The sequence below is a fragment of the Otolemur garnettii genome, unplaced genomic scaffold (genome assembly GCF_000181295.1).
Source record: "Otolemur garnettii isolate 467f Iridium unplaced genomic scaffold, OtoGar3 scaffold00006, whole genome shotgun sequence".
Classification (NCBI taxonomy): Eukaryota; Metazoa; Chordata; class Mammalia; order Primates; family Galagidae; genus Otolemur; species Otolemur garnettii.
The window spans coordinates 35,018,613-35,043,207 of NW_003852401.1; the positions used below are offsets into that span (position 1 = coordinate 35,018,613).

At 39.4% G+C, this 24,595-nt stretch overlaps 1 protein-coding gene across 1 annotated transcript in view; it reads right to left on the bottom strand.

Annotated features, from left to right (window-relative positions):
* Positions 1 to 24,595, bottom strand: part of PRUNE2 (prune homolog 2) — a 207,727-nt gene that overhangs the window by 178,990 nt on the left and 4,142 nt on the right. Inside the window, exons 3-5 of the mRNA XM_023509030.1 lie at positions 22,592 to 22,755; positions 9,500 to 9,652; positions 6,959 to 7,053 (exon numbers count right to left, since the gene is read on the bottom strand). Of these exons, the coding sequence (XP_023364798.1) occupies positions 6,959 to 7,053; positions 9,500 to 9,652; positions 22,592 to 22,755 (412 nt within the window). The remainder of the gene's footprint in view (positions 1 to 6,958; positions 7,054 to 9,499; positions 9,653 to 22,591; positions 22,756 to 24,595) is intronic.

The following is a 24,595-nucleotide window of genomic DNA, read 5'->3' on the forward strand; positions in this document are numbered from 1 at the left end:
TATGTGAACCAGCTTAATGAAAGTATTTCAAATTGTATATGAAAACACTACACTGTACCCCATGTTTGCATTAATGTATACAGCTATCATTTAATAAAAAAAATTTTTTTTTCACTAACTGATTGGGATCCTGTGTTTTCAACCAAAATTTTGAAAAAGCTAAATCACAGCTCTGTTTTGACACAAATTTGAAAGAGCTAAATCAGAATACTCATGTTGTTGAATTCTGGAGGTAGTCTGAGAAAAAACATAAGATTTTTTTCATTCCTACATGGTATGTCCTCTCTAATCCCTTGCCCCATAATTCTTTTGCCTATTACTTTTATCTACTTGACTTATTGTGGCAAATCTTCTCTATCTGGGGGGCCAATAATAGCTTCACTATCAGCACTTAGAATGTGAACGATGTTTATAGTTTAAAAGTAAAATGCTCTTTTAAAGAAGGAAAGATGTAAAGATAAAGAGGAAGAAAGTCTGCTACCAAGAGTACGGAGAGAAAGATTGCCAACACTCTTCACTGTACAAAGAGATGTAAAGGACAATGGAAACCAAGAAGGCCGGTGGGTGCTAAGGGATAAAAACTTATATATCAAGTACAATAAACACTTGCTGGTGACATACATACACCTGACTTCAGCATTATACAATATCTATGTAATAAAAATATTTGTACCAGGGTAGTGCCTGTGGCTCAAGTAGTAGGGTGCCGGCCCCATATACCTGGGGTGGCAGGTTCAAGCCCAGCCCCAGCCACAAAAAACTGCAAAAAAAGAAAAAAAATTGTACCACCTTAATATTTTGAAATTTTAAAAAAGAAAAGAAAAACAGGAACATCTATAGAAGAAAGTTTAGAAGAGTGCCAACTAAGGATTGGGTAAGGCTGTCTGACACGTGGGGCAATGACTGACACCTGATGACCTACCAGTGGACTCCTGAACAGCTCAAGCTCTATATCAGTCTTGCGTTTTGGTAGTGTGTTTCCAATAGTGCACCCAGTGCTGGGGCAGGACCAACCTGCGTTTGGTCCTGGCTGTACATTAGACAAATGATTTAACCTCAGTCAATGAAACATAAGCAAAACCGATAGGTGTCACATCCAGACCAGAGCCATAAAGATCTCCACCTTGGCCCTCCAAGCTCTTCTTTCTTTTAGAATATAAGATGGAAATGTCCTCAAGGTAACCTTAGAAGCCTCAAGGCCTCTAAGGCCTTTAGAGGTCTCTGAATCAACCCAGTCCTCATGGCTGAGAATACCAAATAAGATTGCTGCATAAGGAAAAAATAAACTTCTGGGTTGAGCTGCTCAGATTTGGAGTTTATCCGTTCCAGCTACTGGAGCTACCTTAACCAATGCAGGTGTGATCATGAGTACCCCACCTCCTGCTTAGAGAGGTAAGAGAGATAATGCTTATAAAGTCTTAGTGTACTGTCTGGTACATAGTGAGTACTCATCTTCAATTATCAATTTGTACTACACCAAAGAAGAGTTTACAGAACTGAACCCAAAAGGAAATGGAAGCACTTAGGATTGAGAACCTGGAAGACCATCTGCACGTATTTCCATAGGTTGGCAGAATAGCTTTGAAAAGCCACCTTTTCAAAATACTTCAATGTTGAAGAATATCTTAATCAAAAGTAACATAAACTCCCCAAAAAGAGACCATGGATTCCATCATAAAATAAGGTAGGTAAATAGTCTACAGTACCTTTAGCTTAGCCTCCAAAAGTCTCCAAGCTCAAACAATGAGAAACCATATTTGGTATCTAAAATTGGTAAGCCATATTTCAGACTGGTTTGCTTAGTCTTAAATGCCTGGTTACAAGTCAATTATGCTTCACCAAAGCCCAAGTAAACTTTCCTTTAATCAGGGAGGAGTTTAACAGAGATTCTGAGAATTCATTCTGGTCTATGCCCTGAACGCTGATGAAAAATGTTGATATTTTTCCTTCTGCACTGTTCCAAGGTGTGGCGTGGCTGGTGGAATGAGTCAGAGGTCTCTGAGTTCTTTGCCAGAAAGCATCCCATGTGTTCCCCAGCCCAGGTCTCAAATAGCAGAGTGGCTGGCTCTGAGGAGGTCCCAGGTTGAGAGCACAGCAGAAGCACAGCCCAGAGCCCCAAAGAGAAAACAGACCTGAACACGTCGCTCAGACGCCAGCTCTGAATAAAAGAGACAAAATTTCAGCAGTTGAAAGTCTTGACTGTTCCTCACTTAAAGGAAATAAGTTTAATTTTTTTTTTTTTAAAGTGGGAGCAACAGATAAATTACACTTAGCAGGCAACAGGTTCATGCAGACAGTCCTGTTATAAACTGTATTCTTTTCATTTTTCTAAAAAATGACTACTTTCATGATAACAAATGTTATGGGTGAAATTTTGTTCCACAAAACATTTTATGTTGAAGTCCTAATCCCAGCACCTCAGAATGTGACCTTATTTATAGGATATAAATAGGATAGGGGTGTTGTAGTAAGATGGACCCTAATCTATTACAATTGCTGTCCTTATATAAAGAGGAAATCGGGACACAGAGACACGCATAGGCAGAAGGTGGTATGAAGGCGAAGGCAGAGGTGACACCTAAGATTGCCAGCAAAACATCAGAAGCCAGGTGAGAAGCATGGAACAGATTCTTTCTCCAGGCTTCAGAAGGAATTTATCCTACCAACACGTTGATCTGAGACTTCCAGCCTCCAGAACTGTGAGACAATAAATTTCTTTTGTTTGAGTCACCCAGCTCGTGCTGTTTTGTTATGCCAGCCCTAGCAAATCAATACAGTATGCATGGAAGAATAAGTCATAGCCCAATTGATCATAATAAAAAGTGACCAAGGCGTTGCCTGGTGTTCATCCTTCCTGAGCAAAGATGCTAGTGACTTACAGCCTTTCAGGAGAGGCTTAAAGAAAGTGTAATAACGTTTGGTGTCAGCAAGGGAACCATTATGTGGTACCACTGTGAGCAAACTTGCTTTGGTGGCACCTCATTAGAATGAAAAAAGCTGTTCCTTCCTTTTAACATTCTAACATACCACTTTACTAGGGAATAAACTAGGTCCAAGAAGAATAGTCATCACGATTCTGCTGACAAAGAATAAAGGCAAAGTTTGTTCTAGTTAAGCATGTTCTTGGGTAATCCACAAATCAGCAAGCAATGAAAATGGCCCAAAGGATCAGGTCCAGCAATGATCAGTAAAGTGGATTCCAATATGTGATATGCATTCCCCACAAGATGGGTGCTACATTCAGACACGGGGTGGCCTGGGGGCCACGTGAAATGGGACTGCAGCATCTTTTCCTACAGTCCTCCTTGGAAGAGGGGCTGCCCTCTGGCTATGTCTCTGATAAGGCCATTTCTACTCACAGCTCATTAAAGTCACACCCATTCTGACCTCACACATCAAGCAAAGCAATGAAACTCTATATTATTACAATCGACTGCTTTTTATGGTAATTCATTCAGCAATTTATATAACTTTGATTAGGTTACAGCTAATCAAAGATTATATAACAAATAAAGAGATATACCAAATAAAAATCAGAGACAAAGGGTTCAGAAGCCTCCCCCTTATTGTGTAGACGCAGGAGTCCTCAAACTATGGCCCACAGGCCACATGAGGCCCTCCCAGGACATTTATCCGGCCCTGCCGGGTGTTTTTGCCGCAGCTGCCTATCCTGCTTAGCTGCTTCCTGTCCTTTTAAACCATAGTCCGGCCCTCCAACAGTCTGAGGCACAGTGAACTGGCTCCCTGTTTAAAAAGTTTGAGGATTCCTGGTGTAGAGAGTCAGAGTTAACCTGTCTATCAAAGGCAGTGGTTCCTCCTTCCAAAACCAGTGGTTCTCTCTGAATATACACTGTCTATGCTACAAGGAGTAATTTTATGAATGTTCCCACACAAGAAAATTAATTAGGTCACCAGGCAAATAAAGGCTATGACACATACAACTGTGGAATTTAAGCATTGCAAAGGACCATTGAAAAAATGTAAGGAATCTTCTTTCCCACATCCCTGACTGCTACAGAACCTCCAGTTGATTTCTTCCAGTGACAACACCTAACTACTTTGAAATGCCACCCACTCCACTTTTGGACAGGAGGATAAGCAGTAATGTCTATAAATATGTGGGCCATTTTTTATCCATCTAACGTCAACCTTCATTCATAACTGTCTGGAAGAAACTGGTTGGGAAGGGGAAAAGTAGGCTGCTTCGAATGCCTAGCTAGGTGGCTTTGCTTTCCTAGCTGATTTATTTAAATTCAAAAAGAAATAAAAATCAGATATCAAAGGGACAAATTACAAACATTAGTAAGTATTAACTACTTATATTAGTAAGTAATATTTTCAGCCTTGTGCCAGAAAATTGAAGGAAACAGGTAAAAGATACCATCATTGCTTTCAATTAAAATATTATCAAACCATGATCAATTTTAAAACAAGTTCAAAATTAATGGAAGACATATAGCATAAATTTAAATCCTCAATTGGTCATCTAGACTACATTGTCCCAGAGTTCAGAGGCTGATAACACAAAATGAAGAATTCATGAGTCATCATGAAGTGTCTAGGTTGACTGTACTTTAGAGGACTAATAAGATTTAGAAAGTCGTAAAAACTAAGACATTTTCTTTGAGCATATACCAGATTTAAAGGATAATTATGCAACTGCTCCAAAACACAAAATAAGAAAATAAGATTGTGAGGATTCTGCCATTTTATTTACTTATTTATTTGAGACAGAGTCTCACTGGGTCACTCTGAGTAGAGTGCAGAGGCATCATCATACCTCACTGCAACCTCAGACTCCTGGGCTCAAGCCATCCTCCAGCCTCCCCAATAGCTGGGACTACAGGCATGTGCCACCCTGCCCAGGTAATTTTTCTATCAATATTTTTTGTACAGACCAGGTCTCACTCTTGGTTAGTCTGGTGTCAAATTCCTGATCTCAAGTAATCCTCCTGCCTCAGCCTCTCAAAGTGCTTAGCATTATAGGCATGAGCCACCGAGACACAATATAAGACTTGGGAGATTCTATCATTATTTTCAAAAGTGAGGTGAATGGAATGAGAAAGGAATGCTGAAACATAACTAAATATGAGTAGAAATTGCAAAAACCCTACTGTATCACAGGCGAATCTACAGAGAAAACCAAACCCTGCCATTAACTTGGGGATTTTCCCAACTGACAGACTGGATAAATTGCGTAAATTTTCTCATTCAATGACAATGTAGACAATGTTACTAAAAAGTTCTTTCTTCATTTCCCAATTACCTTTAATATTCCCATTATGCAAAAGTGAAAAAGCTCCCTGCATCTTCATATACACAAATGTCCTTCTCCCCTCCTCCCAAATCATATAGTGATTTCAGAGATGTACTTAACCACCTGATTAATTACTGAACCTGTATGTGAATTACTGTCAACATTAAGATGATCATTTTATCACTTATTCCACTTGATAAACATTTGCAGCTTAACATATCTGACAAAGCCATTTGTACAACCCTATAATATAAATGAAGGTACATTAAAGCTATGGTAAGTCTATAATATTAATAGCCTTAAAATAATTTGCTAACTACAGACAGTTCCCCAAGCAATTACAAGATGTTCTATGTTAATTTAGAAAGGAATTCCAAACAAGGCATTTAAAACCTAATAAGAAGCCATTAAACGTAGGAAGACAGGGTGGGAGGGGGGAGAAAGAAAACCCTAAGGCTTGAACTAGTAGAAATGATTCTCAGAGCTACTGACCCTTGTAAAATCCATGCTTTCCTTGGGTTTTCTAGGCACAAAGTAAATTTCTAATTAAAGGTGATTATCTAGTAACTACATCCCAAAGTGAATATATTTCTTGTATTGAATCACATCAATAAATAATTACATAAGGTTTTTATCAATCTGGAAGTTCACAGAAACAGTAGAGTTGCTCTACCGAGTACATACAGTGAGAACGTGTTCTGTAAACTCGGAGGCACTATGCAATGTGACGTTTTCTCTCCAGTACTCATATAGATACATAAGCTGAATTATGATGTTAATCGACTGGGCATAAATTTAACAAAAAGGCACCAGGATTGTACTTGGGTTTTCTGGGGTGTTGACAACAATATGAACACCTGCTATCCCATAGAAATACGCATGTTATATACTCATCATCACTACGAGAAAAAAAGAATAGCAACACAGATTTCCAAAAATCAAAATATAATATATAAAATATAGAGAGCAAATTTTATCTCCATAAACTTGACCTGGGAGCTCAACCCTATATCAACTTGGAGAAGGCAATATAGCAGTAAAAAAATCCCTCAGACTTCTGCCAAAGCACAAAAGCACCTTTGTAAAATATAGTTCCCATTAGCTAGGTTAATTAAGATTAACATGCAAGTCATGGAAAACCCCCAAAGTAGGCAAAAGGTAATTTACCAAGGAAACACACAAAGACAAGATTGGTGTTCATTCGTTGTCATTCATTTAACAGACTAGAAGGAGGTTCCTTATTAACACTTGAGTTGTCACCATTGGTTACCAAAATGCCATGCATCCAAACAGCTTACCAAGGCCAAAGGACAACCTGTTTCTTTAAAGAAAAGTTCTCTGAACAATGCAGGATGGTACATAGAAAATAAGGAAGTGAACCTAACCGCATGTATCATAATTGCTATTAAACATGTTAAATATGTACACGTACACACATAAACGAGCGTGTTTTAGGTTTTGTTGTACTAAGACAAATAAAATAGCATTTATCTTGAGAATCCAGGTGTGGCTTGTTTCATTGACAGCATAGTGTTTTTCACTTAAAGAAATAACCTGCATTTCAACTCAAATATATCACAAGAAAAGCATTCACAGCAAAAGACTAACGCTGACTTAAGTGCTGGAGAGTGTTGAATTGCAGGTACTTAGACTGCAACCGTGTGATATCTATCATTGCTAAAAAAGCATTTCCACCCTTACCTCAAGGTTCATGTTCACAGTGCTAATGGCCACTTTTATTTCTCCATCTGACAGTTCCTTTATATCTTTCAACATTGTCTGTTCAATACTTAAACCTGTGAATGAGAGGAAAGAACATTATGCTATATTTGGAGAACTTTTAAAAATAATATCAAGATATTATTGGAATAATTCACTTTGTTAGTTTTAATATTTTCCCCTCTAATTTCACTTCATCTACAATAAACACACACACATTAAGTCAATAATCACACTAATGGCAACATCTGGTTCAGGTAGGAGCCCAGTGAGAAAGAGAAGTCACCCCTCGCTATGGAACAGAAGGCTCTTTGATGATGGGACACTTACAGGGAGGTGGGAAGGACCAACACAGTGAATAAAAGATGGTGAGACATCCAGGGACCAGAAGGAACAAGGGAAGGAAACAGAGGTTGGTGTCAGAAAAGTAGCAGAAAAGGGAGCAGGGAAGACCAACTACAGCCTCATTCTTCTCCATCTCACCACCCCCACCCGTTACTAAATCTTCTTGTTGGCCAAACTCAACCAGAAGCCAGTGCCTAGGGAGCCCAGAGGATTAAACACTCAGGAGTCAGCCTCTGGACATCCAGACAGGACAAGGGCAGGAAGGGATGGGTGGAGGTGGGCAAATGGGGAGCTAGCATGACCAGACAAACAAGTCATATATACCAAACCAGGCCACAGTTTGCCTTCAGAATACATTTTGGCAAGCCCGTATATTTCTAGTATAATTTTATCCAAAATACACTTCATAAATGTGTACCATAAAACTGTCATAATTAAGCTGCTCATCCTCGTAATTGGCTCAGGCAATAGAAGTTATTGAATTCCTTAATTGATGAGAGTAATAATCTCAAATGGCTAAATTATCCAGAACTGTTACAGTGGTAGTCAGTTGACCAATGTGACTCAATATAATCTATCACAGCGAAACAGCAAAGGCTTGACATCTAATTCTCACTCAGTATAATTACATGTGATTAGGCCTACCCTCGTGGGAAGAAGATCCACAGCAAAGGCTAGGAAAGCACATGTACTCTTCCCAGATAGATGTTAAGACATCTCAGCTGACTGCTTGACCTACCTGAGAACACACCGCCAGTCACAGCAGCATGGGGAAACAGGCACTAAATATTTTTCTTTGACTCAAAGACTGAAAAGTCACACTCTTTCATGGTGCCACATAAAATGACTTATGATGTAACGTGACATTCAGTGTTTGGTGTCATTTTGAAAATAAGTGACAGAATGCCTAGCATCCTGGAGCCACACCAGTGCGTAGGTAACAGACGGTACAGCAGACACTGTCAGCGCCCTCCCCATTTCTTCAGACTTCCCCCATCAGAGCGGGCTTGGCCACCAGCACCTGCAACCTCTTTTCCTGAAGGCTTTCTCTGGTCACCAGAGCCTACTCTGGAGAACTTCTGGGACTGAGTAGTCCTTACTATCGCAAGTAAATGTTTAACAACCAGCAACAAAACCTGATTCATAGTGTTTGTCAGTTTCTGTTGTATAAATACTCCTTCCATGACAGATCTCCAGCTCCCAATCCAACGTCAACCAACTCACAAAATTCCTGAAAATTTAACCATCAGCTCTTAGAGCACAGGTGAGGACATTCCTGCACATCTCTGCACCCCTCAGGTGGGATAACCCTGGGGTATAACTTTACATTTTTCTTGGAGGGTTCTCCAGAGGGGTTAAGCTCTGGTTTCCCAGTCAGCTAACTGGGTGGATGCAGCCATCCATTCCCCCACCAGCTGTGCCAGGATCACCTGCCATGAAACTGCTCTGCCTCAGTCTTTGCCCCTGGGGGATCCCGAAACAAGAGAGAAAGTTATGCAATTTAGTGTTTGCACCTTAAAGATAGCTTGTCTGGGTTTAAATCCTGGCCTGACCACTTGATGTGTGTCTTTAAAATTGGGAAAGCAAAGAAATCTTTCCGTATTTCAGTATTCTCTCTGGACATGGGGAACAGTAAAGCCCTTGACTTTCAGCGTTGTCATGAGGATTAGAAAGGCAATCCTTGTGAAGTTGTACCATCAGATCCTTGTACATATCAGGCATTTCATGAGGTATAGCTATTTACTATTATAAAACTGTTGATTCAGGAAATTCACTGCCCTGAGAAAGCCTGGACTTGGAGAACAATTTCATCAGCCTAGCCATCTTCCCTCTCTTTGTCTAAAATTAATTAATTTATAAAATTCCATTGTTCTTGACACTGCTCCAGCCGCATGCTCAAAATAGAAAACTCTCAGCTCAGGAATTGAATGTAAAATGATGCATCTGGGGTGTGTGGTGGACACACATGTTAACCACACATGCAGGCTGAAAGGGCTGCAGTGTGGGCTGTCCGTTTCCAGGTGAGCCGACAATGTGTGCCTGAGACTCTTCCGCTAGCATAAGCAGAAGAGAAGAAAGTGAAAAGACACTGAATTTGCCCTTTCAGGCCTGACTACACTCTATACCACAAATCTTTCCCACTCATAATGGTGAGAGGCTGGAGATAGAATCACTCACCCTGAGCACTGAACTGGGTCTCCTGCAGGATGTTGATGATATCCTCTCTTGGAGGCAAGTTAGGAAATTTTTCTTCCAGGATAGTGAGAATTTCCTCCTGCTTCTCTGAGATCTTCTCTGAGTCCATGGCCATCCACTTGAAAAGAATGCTACCTGAAAGGCACAAAGAAATACATCCTTAAACTTTGCAGACCAGCCAAGAGGGAGGCCAGGAAAATTGGTGTTTCCTGGCCTCTGGCTTTAGGTTTTCCCTTCCTGTGACCAGGGGACTCCACAGTACAACATTCAAGGGACGATTTTTAGAAAATCCTTCATATACCATCTTCCCAGACTCATTATTCTCCCAGTATTACTGTCTACAATTTAACTGACCCTAGCACACTGTATGGTATAGAATTAATGAATAAAGGAGGAAATTATAGCTTCCCCCCACCCCACACAAACACGCAAACAAAATATACATTAAGTATTTAAATGATTTCAAAACAGAAGTTAATGGTAAACTACTTAAAAATCTAGTCAATACTATTTCCTTCAAGGGACCACAGAGAATACTGTTCCCTCTTAGCACGTTATTAATTCCACATACAAACTTCCTCTTTTTCACAACTAAATGACGCATAATCCCACTGTTAATAGCTAAGGAGTCTGACGAAGTGGTTAACCTGAAGTTCATTTCTGATCTTCCAAGCATCATACATGGTTTTGAAGTAAAAAGATTCAGGATTCATGAGCAGGATCTAAATCATGGGTCTAGATTGCAAAGTAATTTGCCACTATGAATGACCTCTCACAAACTCCTGGATTTCTATGAATGATCTCACGTTGAAAGAGGAGTTACTGTCTATTACATGCACATCGTCTGCACTCCCAGCCCAATGGACACAGAGTCATGGGGCGAGAGAGACGTTTTGCTTATTGATGAACAATTCAACTCTCTAAAAATCCCCATTCTCTTGATAATCAAGGCACTAGCTTCTCTCTAGCTTTTAGTGTAGCCTTAACGTCAATCGTAGAAGAGGAAAAATGGAAAACAAAGGAGAGGAAAGGATGCAAAAGGGGTAATGGGAAACAAAAGTATCCAGTAAGGGAAAACTATAGTACCCAATTTAAACACGTGGCCTGAGACCCACAAGACTTAGAGATGAGGTCTACCTTTGCCATTAAACATGCTGAAATGTCCCAAGTAAGACATCCAGCCTCTCTGTTACCTCTCTGTCCATTTTTAACATAAATAATACTGCTTTCCCAGTTCACACTGTTATACTGAGAATCCAGTGAATGTAAACATCATGATCCAAAGTAAATACTGCCAAATGTATTTAAAGCATTCCATTCACCTATTCCTTCACAATTACTGAGCACTTATTATAAGCTAAATGGACACTGTACAAGATGATAATGATTTAACACTTCATTGGAGATAACCTTGCCCCTTATAGTCATGGCAGTCTACAAATAAGTAAACACACGCATTTTCAATATAAAAATATATGAACTGTCACTGGGAAAATATACAGTACTCTGGATATAGGCGCCAGAATTAGGGGATCAGAGGAGTCTTGAGACTGAAGGACATGTAGGCCCTTAAGGCAAAGGTGAAGGAAGGGGGAAAGCATAGCCTAGACAGATCATGTGCAAAGGCACCGGGGTGGGAGGGAATTAGGCCAGTTCAACAAATGGAAAGCAAATGGTTAGAGGTTGATTGCATGATTTTAAGGGGAAAAAACGTTGAAAAATTAGATCAGAGAGGTAGACCAAGGCCAGATCATGAAGGGCCTTACAAACCATCTCAAAGTTTTTCTTTTATATTTTAAGAGAGATGGGAGTCTTTAAAGAGTTTTAAATAGGGGAATGCTCAAATTTATGTACTATAGGAATCGCTCTGGCTATCAACATAAGTAATAAATTAGACAAGGAATATTGGGAAGGTCAGTAAGAAGGCTTTTTTGGATGAGAACTAAGAAACAGTCATCATGTAGAGAATTGGGCAAATTCAGTTTGAACAAGCATTTGAAGACGGAGTGTGAAAACGATTTTTTGAATACCTTGTGTTCTGTCAATTTCTGGCATAAAATCTAAAATATAAAGATGATTTGTCCACTCATAATTAAGGTAATTGGTGAATATGGATTTCCAAAAGTTCCTCATCTGCTTCTAGCTGTGGTAGAGGACTTGTACCAAGAACAAGGAAAGAAGATGGATCAAATCCAAAATAACAACAATGATAATAATCTGTGAAGACATTAGAGAGGTACATCCTGGCTCAGTGCCTGTGGCTCAAGTGGCTAAAGTGCCAGCCACATACACCTAAGGTGGCAGGTTCAAATCCAGCCTGGGCCCACCAAACAACAATGATGGCTGCAACCAAAAAAAAATAGCCGGGTGTTGTGGCGGGTGCCTGTAGTCCCAGCTACTTGGGAAGCTAAGGCAGGAGACTAGCTTGAGCCCAGGAGTTGGAGTTTGCTGTGAGCTGTGATGCCACAGCACTCTACTCAGGGGGGGCAGCTTGAGGCTTTGTCTCAAAAAAAAAAGAGAGAGTTACCCTCAAGTGATTATTTCAGAAGCTCAGGTCCTGGGGAGCAGGTAAGAGCAGAGAGGTGGACCTAACATTTGGTGTTGCTTTTCTCCTCCGGGCATTTGCTAAGTCACAAGTTACAGCGAATGGGCTTGTTACCATCCTCCAAGGTGGTGGATAGTTGGGAAAAGAATTTCATGATGCACCATGGAAGCCAAAAGCAAGCACCTTTTATTGGAAGATTTAAAATGTAAGTTGAAATATCAAAAGTGAAAGTACGCTCTCTTAAGAGAAAGGGAGCGAGAAGACATGAAAAGAACAGCTGCACCCAAAGGAAGAGGCTTTTGGTCTTAAGAATTTTCACAAATTGAGGAGAGGAGTATTCAAGGCTAAGGGGTTGATTTTTATTAAGAATTTGGGTAGTAATTTTTACAATTGGGTTCCCTCTCATTTTCATACTTTATAGAGTTATTTTAAAACTGTCATGGCAATATAAAGGGTGGAGAAATTTTAAAACCATAATGCAAATGATACTACATAGCCAAAGTTCACATAAGATGACCTGGATAGCTGACAAGCCTACTGAAGCTGCTTCTTGTCTGTGGTTATCAGCACCCTCCTTAGATGGACTTAAAACACCCACACCTACTTTACAGGCATCCAGCTCCTAACTTAGAAGCCTAGTTAGCTTTTGCCTGAAGGTTGCTGATTTCAGCACCTGCACTCAACTCTATAAGCATGTATGGGTCTCAGCCCCGTCTCCTAGTCTCCCATAGTAGCAACAGGGCGAGAAAGTTAGCAGATCTAAGAGAAGTGCCACAGCGCAATGGAGACAAAAACTAAAAGTTTAAGGCCCTCTACAGAAAAAAACCCCAAAATTTTAGTTGAATAGCTCAAGTTTTGAGGTGGGACTCCTGGAGATCTACACCCTAGAACTAGGGTTGGAAAACCATAGTCTGGAAGTCAAATCTGGTTAACTTTCTATTACTATGAATAAAGTTTTATTGGAACACAGCTGCATTATTAATTCACATATTGCTTGTCAATGCCTTTGTACCATAATGACAGCTCAGTTGTTGGTTGTAACAGAGACCACAGGCCCACATAGCCTAAAATATTTACTATGTGGCCCTAGCAAGAAAGTTTGCTGACCCCTTCCCAAGGAGAAGAGTGACGTAAAAAGTTGACCAGTCTTCATGAAGACTGAAACTCTTACTTGAATCAGCTCAAACCGAGAAGATTAAATGTATCTGCCATTCTTTTAATTTTTGTGTAAATTCCTCCAAGAGGAAACCTATTTCATCATCCGCAATCTCATCATCGCTACATTTTATTCATATACACTATTCAGCCATAAATTTAAAAAATGACCAATCAGAAAGGAAATAAGATCAAATGATTAGAAAGGCCAGAAGAAAAAACTCCCAAGGAAAAGAATGGAAACAGAGCCAGAGGAAATTAAAGAAAATAACAAAACTATTTGGAGAATTATAGTAGAGAATTCAAGTCTACAAACAAAATAATCAAATGAAACTTTAAAACTACAAATTTAATAAACTTTAAAACTATAAGCTTTGAATTTAAAATCTCAAAAATGGATTCATGGTAGATTAGACCCTTGGGGAAAAGACTGTTGAGGTGGAAAATATCTCAGAAGAAAATACCTATTCTGAAGCATGGAGAACTTATAGTAAGTTTCAAAATTTAGAAAAAGAGGACATGACTAGAAAAACTCAACTTGTCAAAACTGGTAAGAGAAAATTTCTGGAAGAGAAATTTTAAAATCTTAGGGGTTCTATATCTATTTAAAAATAAATCGGTAGTTTAAAGTCCATAATTGCAAACATTTAAGAAATAAATATATTAATTTTTTATAAATTCTTCCCCCAAATCAGAAAATGTGAGATTTCCTAACTTTATGAATCTGGCATAGCCTTGATATCAACACCCAAAAGGGCCATGACAAGATGGAACAATTAGAGGGAAGTCTCTCTCATAGACATAGATGCAAAAACAATTTTTAAACTAGTCCCAACTCAAATTCAACCATGCATTATAGGATATTGTATAGCCACCAAGTAAGGATCTCCCACAACCCAAGGACAAATTAACATTCACAGAGCAATCAATGCAATTCACCACAGTAACAGAATAAAGAAGAAAAATTATATGATCGCCTCAGTAAATGTCAAGTAGTAAGACTACTTCATAAAAGCTGATATTTAATCATCATATAAAATCTCAGTCATGTAGAAATAGAAGGTAACTTTCTTTTTAAAAAATATTTATTTATTTAGAAACAAGGTCTGCCTATGGTGCCCAGGCTAGTGCTGAACTCCTGGCCTCAAGCAATCTTTCTGTTTCAGCCTCCCAAAGGGCGGGGATCACAGGCATAAGCCACTGACCCTGGCCCTAGGAAAACAACTTTCTTAATTTAATAAATGACATTTATAAAAACCAAATAAAGAAAGCAAACGTCATAGTTAATTGTGACGTACTAAAAGACTTCCACTTCAGATTAGGAAGGAGATCAAGAATGCTTGTTACGGCTGTTCCCATCCAACACTGCACTGCGAATCCGAGGGAAACAAAAGAAGTGAAAAATCTAGGTACACGACAGGAAGAAATAAAAACTGTCTTTCCACACTCATGATAGAATGTGTATGTAAAAAAGAAAACCCCTCAAAGAATTTACAAAGGAGTGTAGAATAGTAAATCAATTTAGCAAGTTTGCTGCAGATAAGATTGAGAATACAAAAACTGCCTACACTTCTATAAATAATCACAAATGATTAAAAATCAGATAAAAAATGTTTAAAAAAACTGCAATAGCATCCATATGTAAAATACTCAAGAATAAATGTCATAAAAATGTACCTGGCTTACACTCAAAGCCAGAATCCAGTTTTTTTGATTTGGGGGATCTTCTTTTTCAAAATATGTAAAATGGAAAGGCAGTATTCAAAAATTAATCTAATAGATACTGTATTCAACAGAGACTACTGGATAATTCAGTAAAAAGCTTCTGACCTTGACTTAATGATTGTGACTTGACAAAGGAGATGATGTACTGACCTAAGAAGGAAAAACTTAGAAAGATGTTCATCAGCTTATCCAGCTGATTTTACTGCATATGAAAGGCTATGGCCCAACACTATCCCAGTGCCCCACCTATGCCAAATTTTCTACCTCACATTTGAAATCCATTCAGTTACAAACTCGGGGAAATATCCATATCAGGGTACACAGCAACTACAGGCACCTCTCAGTAAACTCAGACCTGTTTTCATAGCGAGCATTGACTTCAACAATTTTGCAAAATGAAAAAAGAAATACATAAATTCATAAACATGCACCCCAAATTGTCCCAGCTACACATAGGCAAAGGAGAGGGAGGGGGGTGATCAACAGAAAGCAACAAAGAAAGCAATTATAATAAAAGATAGCAACAAACATTTCATTCCATTAGAAAAGAAATCAACCACAATAGTCTTTGCTCAGAAGAATGGGGAAGTAAAGGACCTCTTGCCAAAAGCAATTGCAGCACATTAATATTAAACACGATCTAATGAAGTCAGAAGTTGTTTGGGGAAAACATTCAGCACATAAAGGCATATTCTGCATTATAAATTCTTAGCAGAAAAGAAGGCATTTCAATCTCTTCTTTCACCTGGGATTGATTTTTTTTCACACTAAGACAAAAAATTAAAGAATGATTAACAGAGAGGAAGAAGGAAAAGAGAGGGAGAAAAAAGATAGAAATACAATTAAAGGTCCCATTTTTGTCTGAAAAGTTATAAGCAGCAGCATATTAAGGGCTTACTATTCTTATAAATGTAAAATATCTAAATCTAAGAATAAGGAACCGTCTGAGGCTGAGGAATCATTTCGGTTTTACATGGAGCAGAACCGGTAATTTCTTTCCATTGCCTCCAGCACCTTCCGAAGCAAAACAGCCTTCTCTCTCCCTAAGCAAAACAGGCAATGTAATTCCCCTTGGACTTTGTAACCATTTCAGGAGAGGGGATGATTCACCCTGGGCAAGAGAGGAAAAAAAAAATAGTTGGCTCTGTTTCTTTTCTGTTTGACCTCCTTAAAAGGATCTTTTTGAAGCTGTTAATCCAGGCTGCTAAAATAGCAAGCAACTATTCTTTATTAAAGGTCAAATGGAACCACCAACAGAAAGGATAGAGTTTGTTTTTGAAAAAGCTACAGCATTGTTTTTCCACTTAGTCGTAAACTAAGAACAATTATGTTATTTTTTCCCCTCCTGGCTTATGGCTTCTGTCAAGGCCTCGTACAAATAGACATGAAAGGCCATTTGGGTAAAGTGAGGTGTTGATCGGAGTGTGTCTGGTAATCAGTGGCTGAAATCTCAGTGCCAGCTGGTTCCAGGAAACACACACACACACTAATACACATGTGCGCACGCACACACACGCAAAGCCCCCATGTGATGATTCAGCAATTTAATGGATCTTGAATTTGGCAGTGGCGTTCTAGTACACATCTCTGGAGAGATGCAAGAATGCAGGTTGAAGAGACTGGCAGGGCTGGAGCCGTTGCATTTTGGCACAAACCCAGAGCATAGCCAAGCACCAACTTGAGGCCACCGTGACTGTATAAGGTGATTTAGGAATGCTCAGGCTGCAGTGTGTTTGAAAATGATAACAAAAAGATCTTCGAGCCAGACAGGAGAAGAGTAAGAAGAAGAGAAGAGGGAGGGGGAAAGGAAGAAAAAAGAGCCACACAGAAGAAACAGAAATGGTCAGGGAAGAGGCTAAAGCATGTTTCCAAAAATCAGGGCCATTCATGATCTTATCTCCATGAGCAGATAGAAAGAACACCTTTCCTGGGCGGCGCCTGTGGCTGAAAGGAGTAGGGTGCCGGCCCCATGTGCTGGAAATGGTGGGTTCAAACCCAGCCCTGGCCAAAAACCGCAAAAAAAAAAAAAAAAAAGAAAGAAGCCTTTCCAGGTGAAAGTGGATGCTAATAATTTGTATCCTGAAATTTCTAAGTTTTGAGTTATGCCCTAGTAAAAGAGAATAACAGCAAGACTACTTACTGTACAAAGTATTCATTTCTAAAAATGTAAATTATTTAAATTTTGTTAAATTCCCTCTCAAAGCCTGAACACACTCTGGACATGGCTGAGTCCCCTGTTGACATTTATCCATGTCCTGCCCCTGCCCAAAGGACACAGTGACAAGGGAGATTATTAGAGAAACCCAAGCAGGTTATTGCTATGTGGCAACATGACACCTGCTTTGAATTGGCATGTACATGATTTTTTTAACAACATCTGTAATAGTCAGGTCCTGCCTCAATGTTTTAACGGAATGGGGTGCCATGATGCAAACACTGACATACAGGTACAGCAGTAAGTATAAACTCAAAAGATTCAAATGATTAAACTTAAATATATATTTGTTCTATACTTAGAGGAAGAAAAAAAAAACCTCAGCACATACAGAAAATAAATTTGGAACAGACAGAAAACAAGATTGCTAGAATAAATGTGAAGCTGATTAAAAAATAATGAATATTAAAGGAACCCCCAAGTACTGACTGAGGGGCAGGAAGTACTGGACCCCTGTGCCCAATCCTGTGTAAACTCTACTGAGTGCAGGAAGGGACCCATGGAGCTGGGAGTATTCATGACCATCTCAGGTGTCTTTTCGAGAAGCCGATGCAAAAAAATCTTTATACCTTATTGTGTCTTCTTAAAATAAGAAACTGATATGTGCATTTGTTTCAATAAGAATATGAATATTATAATTAACCATATTTCTGTTTTTTCATTGGCTCTAGGAAGGTCATATCCAAAGTTTCAAACCAATCATCATTTTTACTCCCCCCAATTTATAACTATAGCTGATCATATTCCTTTCTCTACTTGTTTTCATGTTTCCTGACCCTGATTCTTTTTGTTTTTCTGTTTTATTGTATGGCACACCTTTTTGTATCTCAAATTGTATATGGAAAAAGGAAGGGAACAATAATAGCTAGTTCGGTAGAGAGATTACTGACCTATGCAAGTAGATAATCTCTCTCTTTTTTTTTTTTTTTTTTTTTTTTAGAGACAGAGTCTCACTTTATCACCCTGGGTAGAGCTCTGTGGCATCACAACTCACAGCAACCTCCAACTCCTGGGCTTAGGTGATTCTCCCGCCTTAACCTCCCAAGCAGCTGGGACCACAGGCGCCTGCCACAACGCCTGGCTATTTTCTGTTGTTGTTGTTGCAGTTTGGCCGGGGCCAGGTTTGAACCTGCTACCCTCGGTATATGGGGCTGGCGCCCTAACCACTGAGCCACTGATGACGGCCGAGATACTATCTTTCATACAAATGCAGAGATATGAAAACAAGGAGTGTCTATGCTGTGTGATTTCATTCATACAATGTCGAAACAGAGTCAGAACCCATCTGTAGTGCTAGTGGGTATACACAGGAATGGTAACATTCTAACGGAAAGCAAATAAAAGTATACCATAAAAATCAAAAAGTGGTTACCTTTTACCAAGGAAAGAGTGAGTAGGAATAGGAAGTAGTACAAAGGGGTCTTCTTCTTTATTCAGATAATTGCTAAAAGGGCCTGCTCTTTATAAAAGTTCTTTGACCTATATACATAGGTTGTATATTCTTTTTAGTCCATGTATTTTACTCCACAAAAGGGCTAAAATTACATTTATTTAATCAAATGATAAAAATGAAAACAAATGCTTGCAAAATACCCAAACTAATGCCACTAGGATTTCTAAAAGCTAAAAAATAGAAAAAGAAAAAGAAAAGAAAGAAAGAAAGAAAGAAAGAAATTAGAAAAACGAGCTTATTGCTGGAAGGAACGACATCCAAATTCTAGATGTTAAGAGTGCTGGAAGGATAGACTGGAATAGGATGAAAATGACAGTACCAGCACTAACTAAATCAATGCAGTCATCAAAAATAGAAAGCATGTAAAAAGTTTTGCAAACTTAATTTTACGACAGTATCTATTGATGGTCTGCTATGTGCCAGGCACTGCTCTAGGCACCAGAGACCCAAGGGTGAAGCAGTGCACACAACACATGGTCTCTTTCTCACGAAGCTTACACCCCGGAGAAAGGGAGCAAGAAGGAGGAGGGGACCAGTGACAGGCAAAAAGATATGTAGATAGATGAGAACAAGCATTCCAGCAGGAGGAAACGGCTTATATAAATCCTCACAGGTGGGAAGAGTCTGGCATACTTGAAAAACCGAGAGGTCCTTGAGTCTGGAACACAGTTGGAAAAGAGCGACATCTCATCAGATGAAGTCAGAGTAGGCGGAGGAGAGGGGATGTTGTGGTTTATAAGGGTAAAGGTAGGGTGCCTGGGTTGCAAACAGGGGACTGGCATGACCTGACTTATATTTTTAAAGGCCATTCTGACTACTCCATAGGCAATGGATTTTACGGAGGAACCAGGGCGATGCTCAGGCAGCTGTCACAATAGTCAAGGAAGGACAGAATGGTGGCTTGGACTGGGTCACTGTCCCAGTGGTGACCAGGAAAACATGGTTGGATGCAGGTTATGTTCTACATGGAGGGTCAGCAGGACCTGCTGACGGATCAGCGTGGGGCAGAAGGTAAAGGGAAGAATCAAGCATTACTCCTACATTGTTGCCGTCTACCTAAGTGTGGAAACTAGAATGAACACATGTTTGGAGGTACGTGGGGACTAACAGGTTGGGTTCCGCTGTGTTCATGGTAAGCTGGTGGTTCTAGTTAAGTACACATGTGAAGATGTCACAGGGGCATTGGATATATTGTCTGGAACTCTAAAAAGAGGTCATAGTTGGAGATACACAGTCATAACCTGTGCATGATATTAAAGTCTTGGAACTAAATGAAGTGACCTAAAAATAGCATATAGAAAAAAAATGTCCCAGGACACATTCTAGGGCACTCCAATACTTAGAAACTGAGCAAAGGAAAAGGAGCTAACAGGCAAGACTAAGGAAGAGGAGGCCCAACCTTTTGCACAGTAAGGAACACACTGAAAATGACACTTTATTTTTTCAGCACATGAGGCTAAGAGGCATACACAGGGTCTTCCTCAAGATCTCAGGGGATCAATACCTTGACCCACTTGAAATCTATTTATAGTTTGCCAGCATGCCTCAACATGACATTTTCTGGGATATAACCATGGGAATAATAAGGAAAAGACAATCAAATTAACGAATTACTTAGCTCCTAGAGAATTCTTACTTCTTTGGTACAAAGTTTATAATACTGTATTCTTCACTGAGGTCTCATTATGATGCTTTGAAAGACTCTTCCAAGTCTGAACTATAAATATCTAGTCTTCTGACATCTAAAAACAGACATTTTATAAAAATTCCTTATGGCAAAGGTGTGCATTAAATGTTTGCATTCTTTTAATGTATTAGAGAAATACATAAATATGCATTCTAGAAAAGTTCCAATGAGTGATTATTTAGAGCATGCCAAAGTACAAACTAACAGTATAGCTAACTTATAAAGGGAACCCTTTAGAAAAAGAACTATTCGTGTTATGATAAAAAATGCTGAAATTACTCATAGACATGTAGAAAACAAGTTTGTTTCTAGGCCTGATGTCAATACATGATTGAGAAACTAGAATATCTAAAATTGAATTCAGTGAAAACAAAAAAATTGGACTTAATAATTTTTTTTTCATATTTACTAAGGATTTAGGAGCTTTATAAAATTGGCCCATTGTCCAAAAATACTTTTTACCACTGAACATTTGAATACTTCTTTAAAGTCAGACTCCTCAGGTCATCATTCCTTAGTTCTTTCTAGCCAGAACTATTCAGAGATGTTCCATCTACAGACAGACAGACAGACAGACAGACACACACACACACACGCTTTGGCCAAAGGTCTGCAGAGCCCTCTTTCCCCCATAATAAGCCATCTACGTTTTCTGCCTCCCAGAGTTTAGTGGATTTCTTATCTTGAGACAGCACCATACCGACAGTCTTCACAGGTAAAGACTCTCCAACCTCTCAACTCCCAAGTGACAAGGAAGTGATGTCCCCATTCTGCCAGCTTCCCAATGCCATGTCAAGCCTAACCTTATAAAAAAAAAAAAAAACCCTCTGATTTTCTTAAAACGAAACCCTTTACCCTAGCTCTATTTCCTGGGAGCTCTGCAAACTAATCCCAAGGTTATTGGCAAAAGGGTCTGCACCCCTTCTCATTCCCTAAATCTGAATATCATCATCATCAACAATAGTCCTATTTACTAAGGATTCAGGAGCTTTTAAGAAAGCTCTATCTCTGGGCCGGCATATTACAGTCTCACATTATTTCACTATTTATAGAAAATCATGATGAGGAGCTGTTCAGTGACTACATTTTTCTCTGACTAAAGAACACACGTTTTTAAAACATGAACCAAATATCTTTGTTTACAAGATATTGAAAAAAGTATCCTCTAGTGCTTGCCTGCACCACACATCTGACTGTCTCTCAGCTGAGACCCCCAGTTAACTTTCTTTTCATTCTCCTCTGTCACAAAAATAAATGACTGGGCTTACTTGGTTAACTGGAGGGCACAGTTTCCTATAGACTATTTTTCCAGACAACCATTGCCACAGAACTATTTAAGGCATGTTTACTGAGGTTATCAGTTCTAACACCTCATGGACCTTTTCCCCTCCAAATTCTGGTAGAAACCAAGGAAGGGAAGAAAGTAAAGGGTCCTCAAATAGTAGAGTCAAAAGATTTCTGGTCTTTGTTTTTTAGTTCTTCCAGTCTGCTCATTACTGCTTTTCATTTTCCTGTGTTAAACACTTCTGAGAAATATCTATGTCTACCATGTTTGAAATGAATTGCTGAAACTGAAAAAAAAAAAAGCTGTATACAAAAACCAAAGCCATGACCTATAGGGTCAAAGTACTGAGTTTTTGTGGTAATTTTGTAGCACCAGTCAACTGATAATTTTTAGCTTAAAAACTAATCTTGGAAGCAGGGGGCTCCACTGCTGGAGATGGAGAGATCAGTTGAATAATTAATGACAGTGTGCCCAGGACCCGAGGGCTTAAAATGGGCCAAGTAAAAGATGAAATGTGTTACAAGATGGGGGGGGGTACCCTGGGACAAAGGCGGTGACATCTGCCTATGAAAAGCCTGACACAATGTCACCCAAATGGAAGGTATTATATAAACCGAGCATGTAAAAGTATCAGGAGATATTTCGATGTGGGCATGTGGAACTGTGGTCCACATTCGCTCCGTCTCGGGGCAGGCATCACCTCTGGAAGCTATTAAAGCAGCCAGAGGAGCCATTCCAGCTCCCCAACTGAGGGCCAGCCGTCCCATTTAATATTCTTGTCTAGTGAAACAGCAAAGGCCCTTCGTGCCTGTTTTTAAATGCACATTTTTAATATTCAATGTGGTGCTACTCTTTAACAAACTCTTTACTCCCTGCCTCTCTGATGAAGCTTCCCGTGGTCTTTAAAGGGATTGTTAACCCAAGAATGGATCGCACTCTTTCTACATGAGCAGGCTGAGAGACACTCCATTAAGCCCTCCAGTATTTAACAGAAGGAGCCATCTCTCACCTCTGAGGAGCTGAGCCAGCTGCTCGGTGATGAGCTCAGGAGCCTCCTGGAGAATCTCTTTCAGCACGAGGGAAGAGGAAGACTCTCGGAACTCAAACCTGGCGTCACTCTGCTCAAGAGGATTAATGACTTTGACAACTGCTGATTCCAAAGTTTTGTCATCACTGTAAAGCAAACGGAGGAGAGGAAGACAAAGAGATGTGTCATGTTTTTCTGACTTTGTGGAATTATTTAAGCTCTGCTCTCTCACAAGAGATGTCCTCTCAGGAGTCAAAAGTATAGTGAACACACGACTCAGATGAATAGAACCTTATTCTATGTGTTTCCACATTTCATGTTAACTACTTTCTCTTCCCCAAGATTCTTAAAAGACCCTAAAACATCTTAGCAGCTTTCTCTCTCTCTTCTTACACTTTGAAAAACAATCATCATAACTCACATTTATTGACCTTCTACCATAGGCCAGACACTGGTGTAAATGCTTTAGGTGTACGGTTATATTTTATGCCATAAAATAACCTCATAAAACGAGGTGCCACTAGAACCTCTATTTTACAAATGGGGAAACTGAGGCGCAATGAGGGTAAGAAATTTGTCCAGCGTCACACAGGTAGTGAGTAGTAGACGAGGTGGAATCGAAACTCTGATAATGTGGCTCCAAAGCTTTCAGGTCCGGTCACTGTGGCATAGAACAAATACTTCTGGTTTTATTTGCTTTAAGAATTATGCTTTGTATTCAAGATAGAGTTGGATTTTACCAAAGGCAGGAGGAGAGGGATGGATAAAACTAACTTTATTCTTGCTGCCTGTCAAAAACAAATCAGTGACAATGAAGGAAATAAAGACCTCAATTCATGTCTAAAAAGCATTCTGTTTCATCAGCAGTCCCAAAGCCAGAGCTCACGACTTCAGGCTCAAAACCAGCATATACTTTGCCATTTTCACCGGTTCACTCTTCCCCAGAATTTGACACACACACATTCCATAGTTCACTCCTTTGGCTTCTCTCATTGTCTTTTTCTGTGCATTAATTGGTTTGAAAAAGTTAACACACAAATTGAGTCCTGAATACCAACAATTGAAGTCAGTCAAATGAACCACCAAACCCTTTGAGCAACTTGTCAATGATTCATAAAGATAATTCAGAATTTCATTTGTTTCAAACAGTATGGAGAGAAAAACAGACCCCTCTGTGCAGGTTATTTTCAGAATTCTTTGTAATCAAATGAACTGCATGAGTGACATTACCACATATTCTAAATAAGTTTTTATTTCACGTATACTGAGATTGACATCCTGGTCATCACAGGTAGCAAATTGACAAACTGTACAAAACACTTGCGTCTCAGACTACCGCAGTGTTTAACTGGTGACTCGTCATTCAGTAGCAGTAGAGAACGTATCATGGGACATCTCCGCAAGGCCCTTGACTGCAGAGGATTTGTCTCATTCCTTTTTATGGGCCTTTGAAGTCTTGCACCAGTTATACTCTTCAGTATCTGGCCTATAGTAAAAGCTCAATAAATGTCAGCTATCATTATTGTTTTCCAAAGTGGAACAAGAGATAAAGCTGCTAAATATTGAAGGAGGTAGAAGACGCAGGTTCTAACCCCAACCCTTCTAACTGCATGTGGTACTTTAAGCAGGTCATTTACAACTCTGAATTTCAGGTTTGCTGTCCATAAAGTAAGAGATTTAAACTATATGAACATTCTCTTACAGTATAAAATGCTGGGAATGAACAAACTAATGATTAAGTGATGCTGATGATCATCTCTCTATATTATTCCATTTCACTACTAAGATTTCATTCTTGAGAATTATTCAAGTTTGGCTTGCTGCCCATAGCATAGTGGTTACGGCACCAGCCACATACACAGAGGTTGGCAGGTTCCAACCCAGCCCAGGCCAGCTAAACAACAATGACAACTGCAACAAAAAATAGTCGGGCATTGTGGTAGGCACCTGTAGTCCCAGCTACTTGGGAGGCTGAGGCAAGAGAAT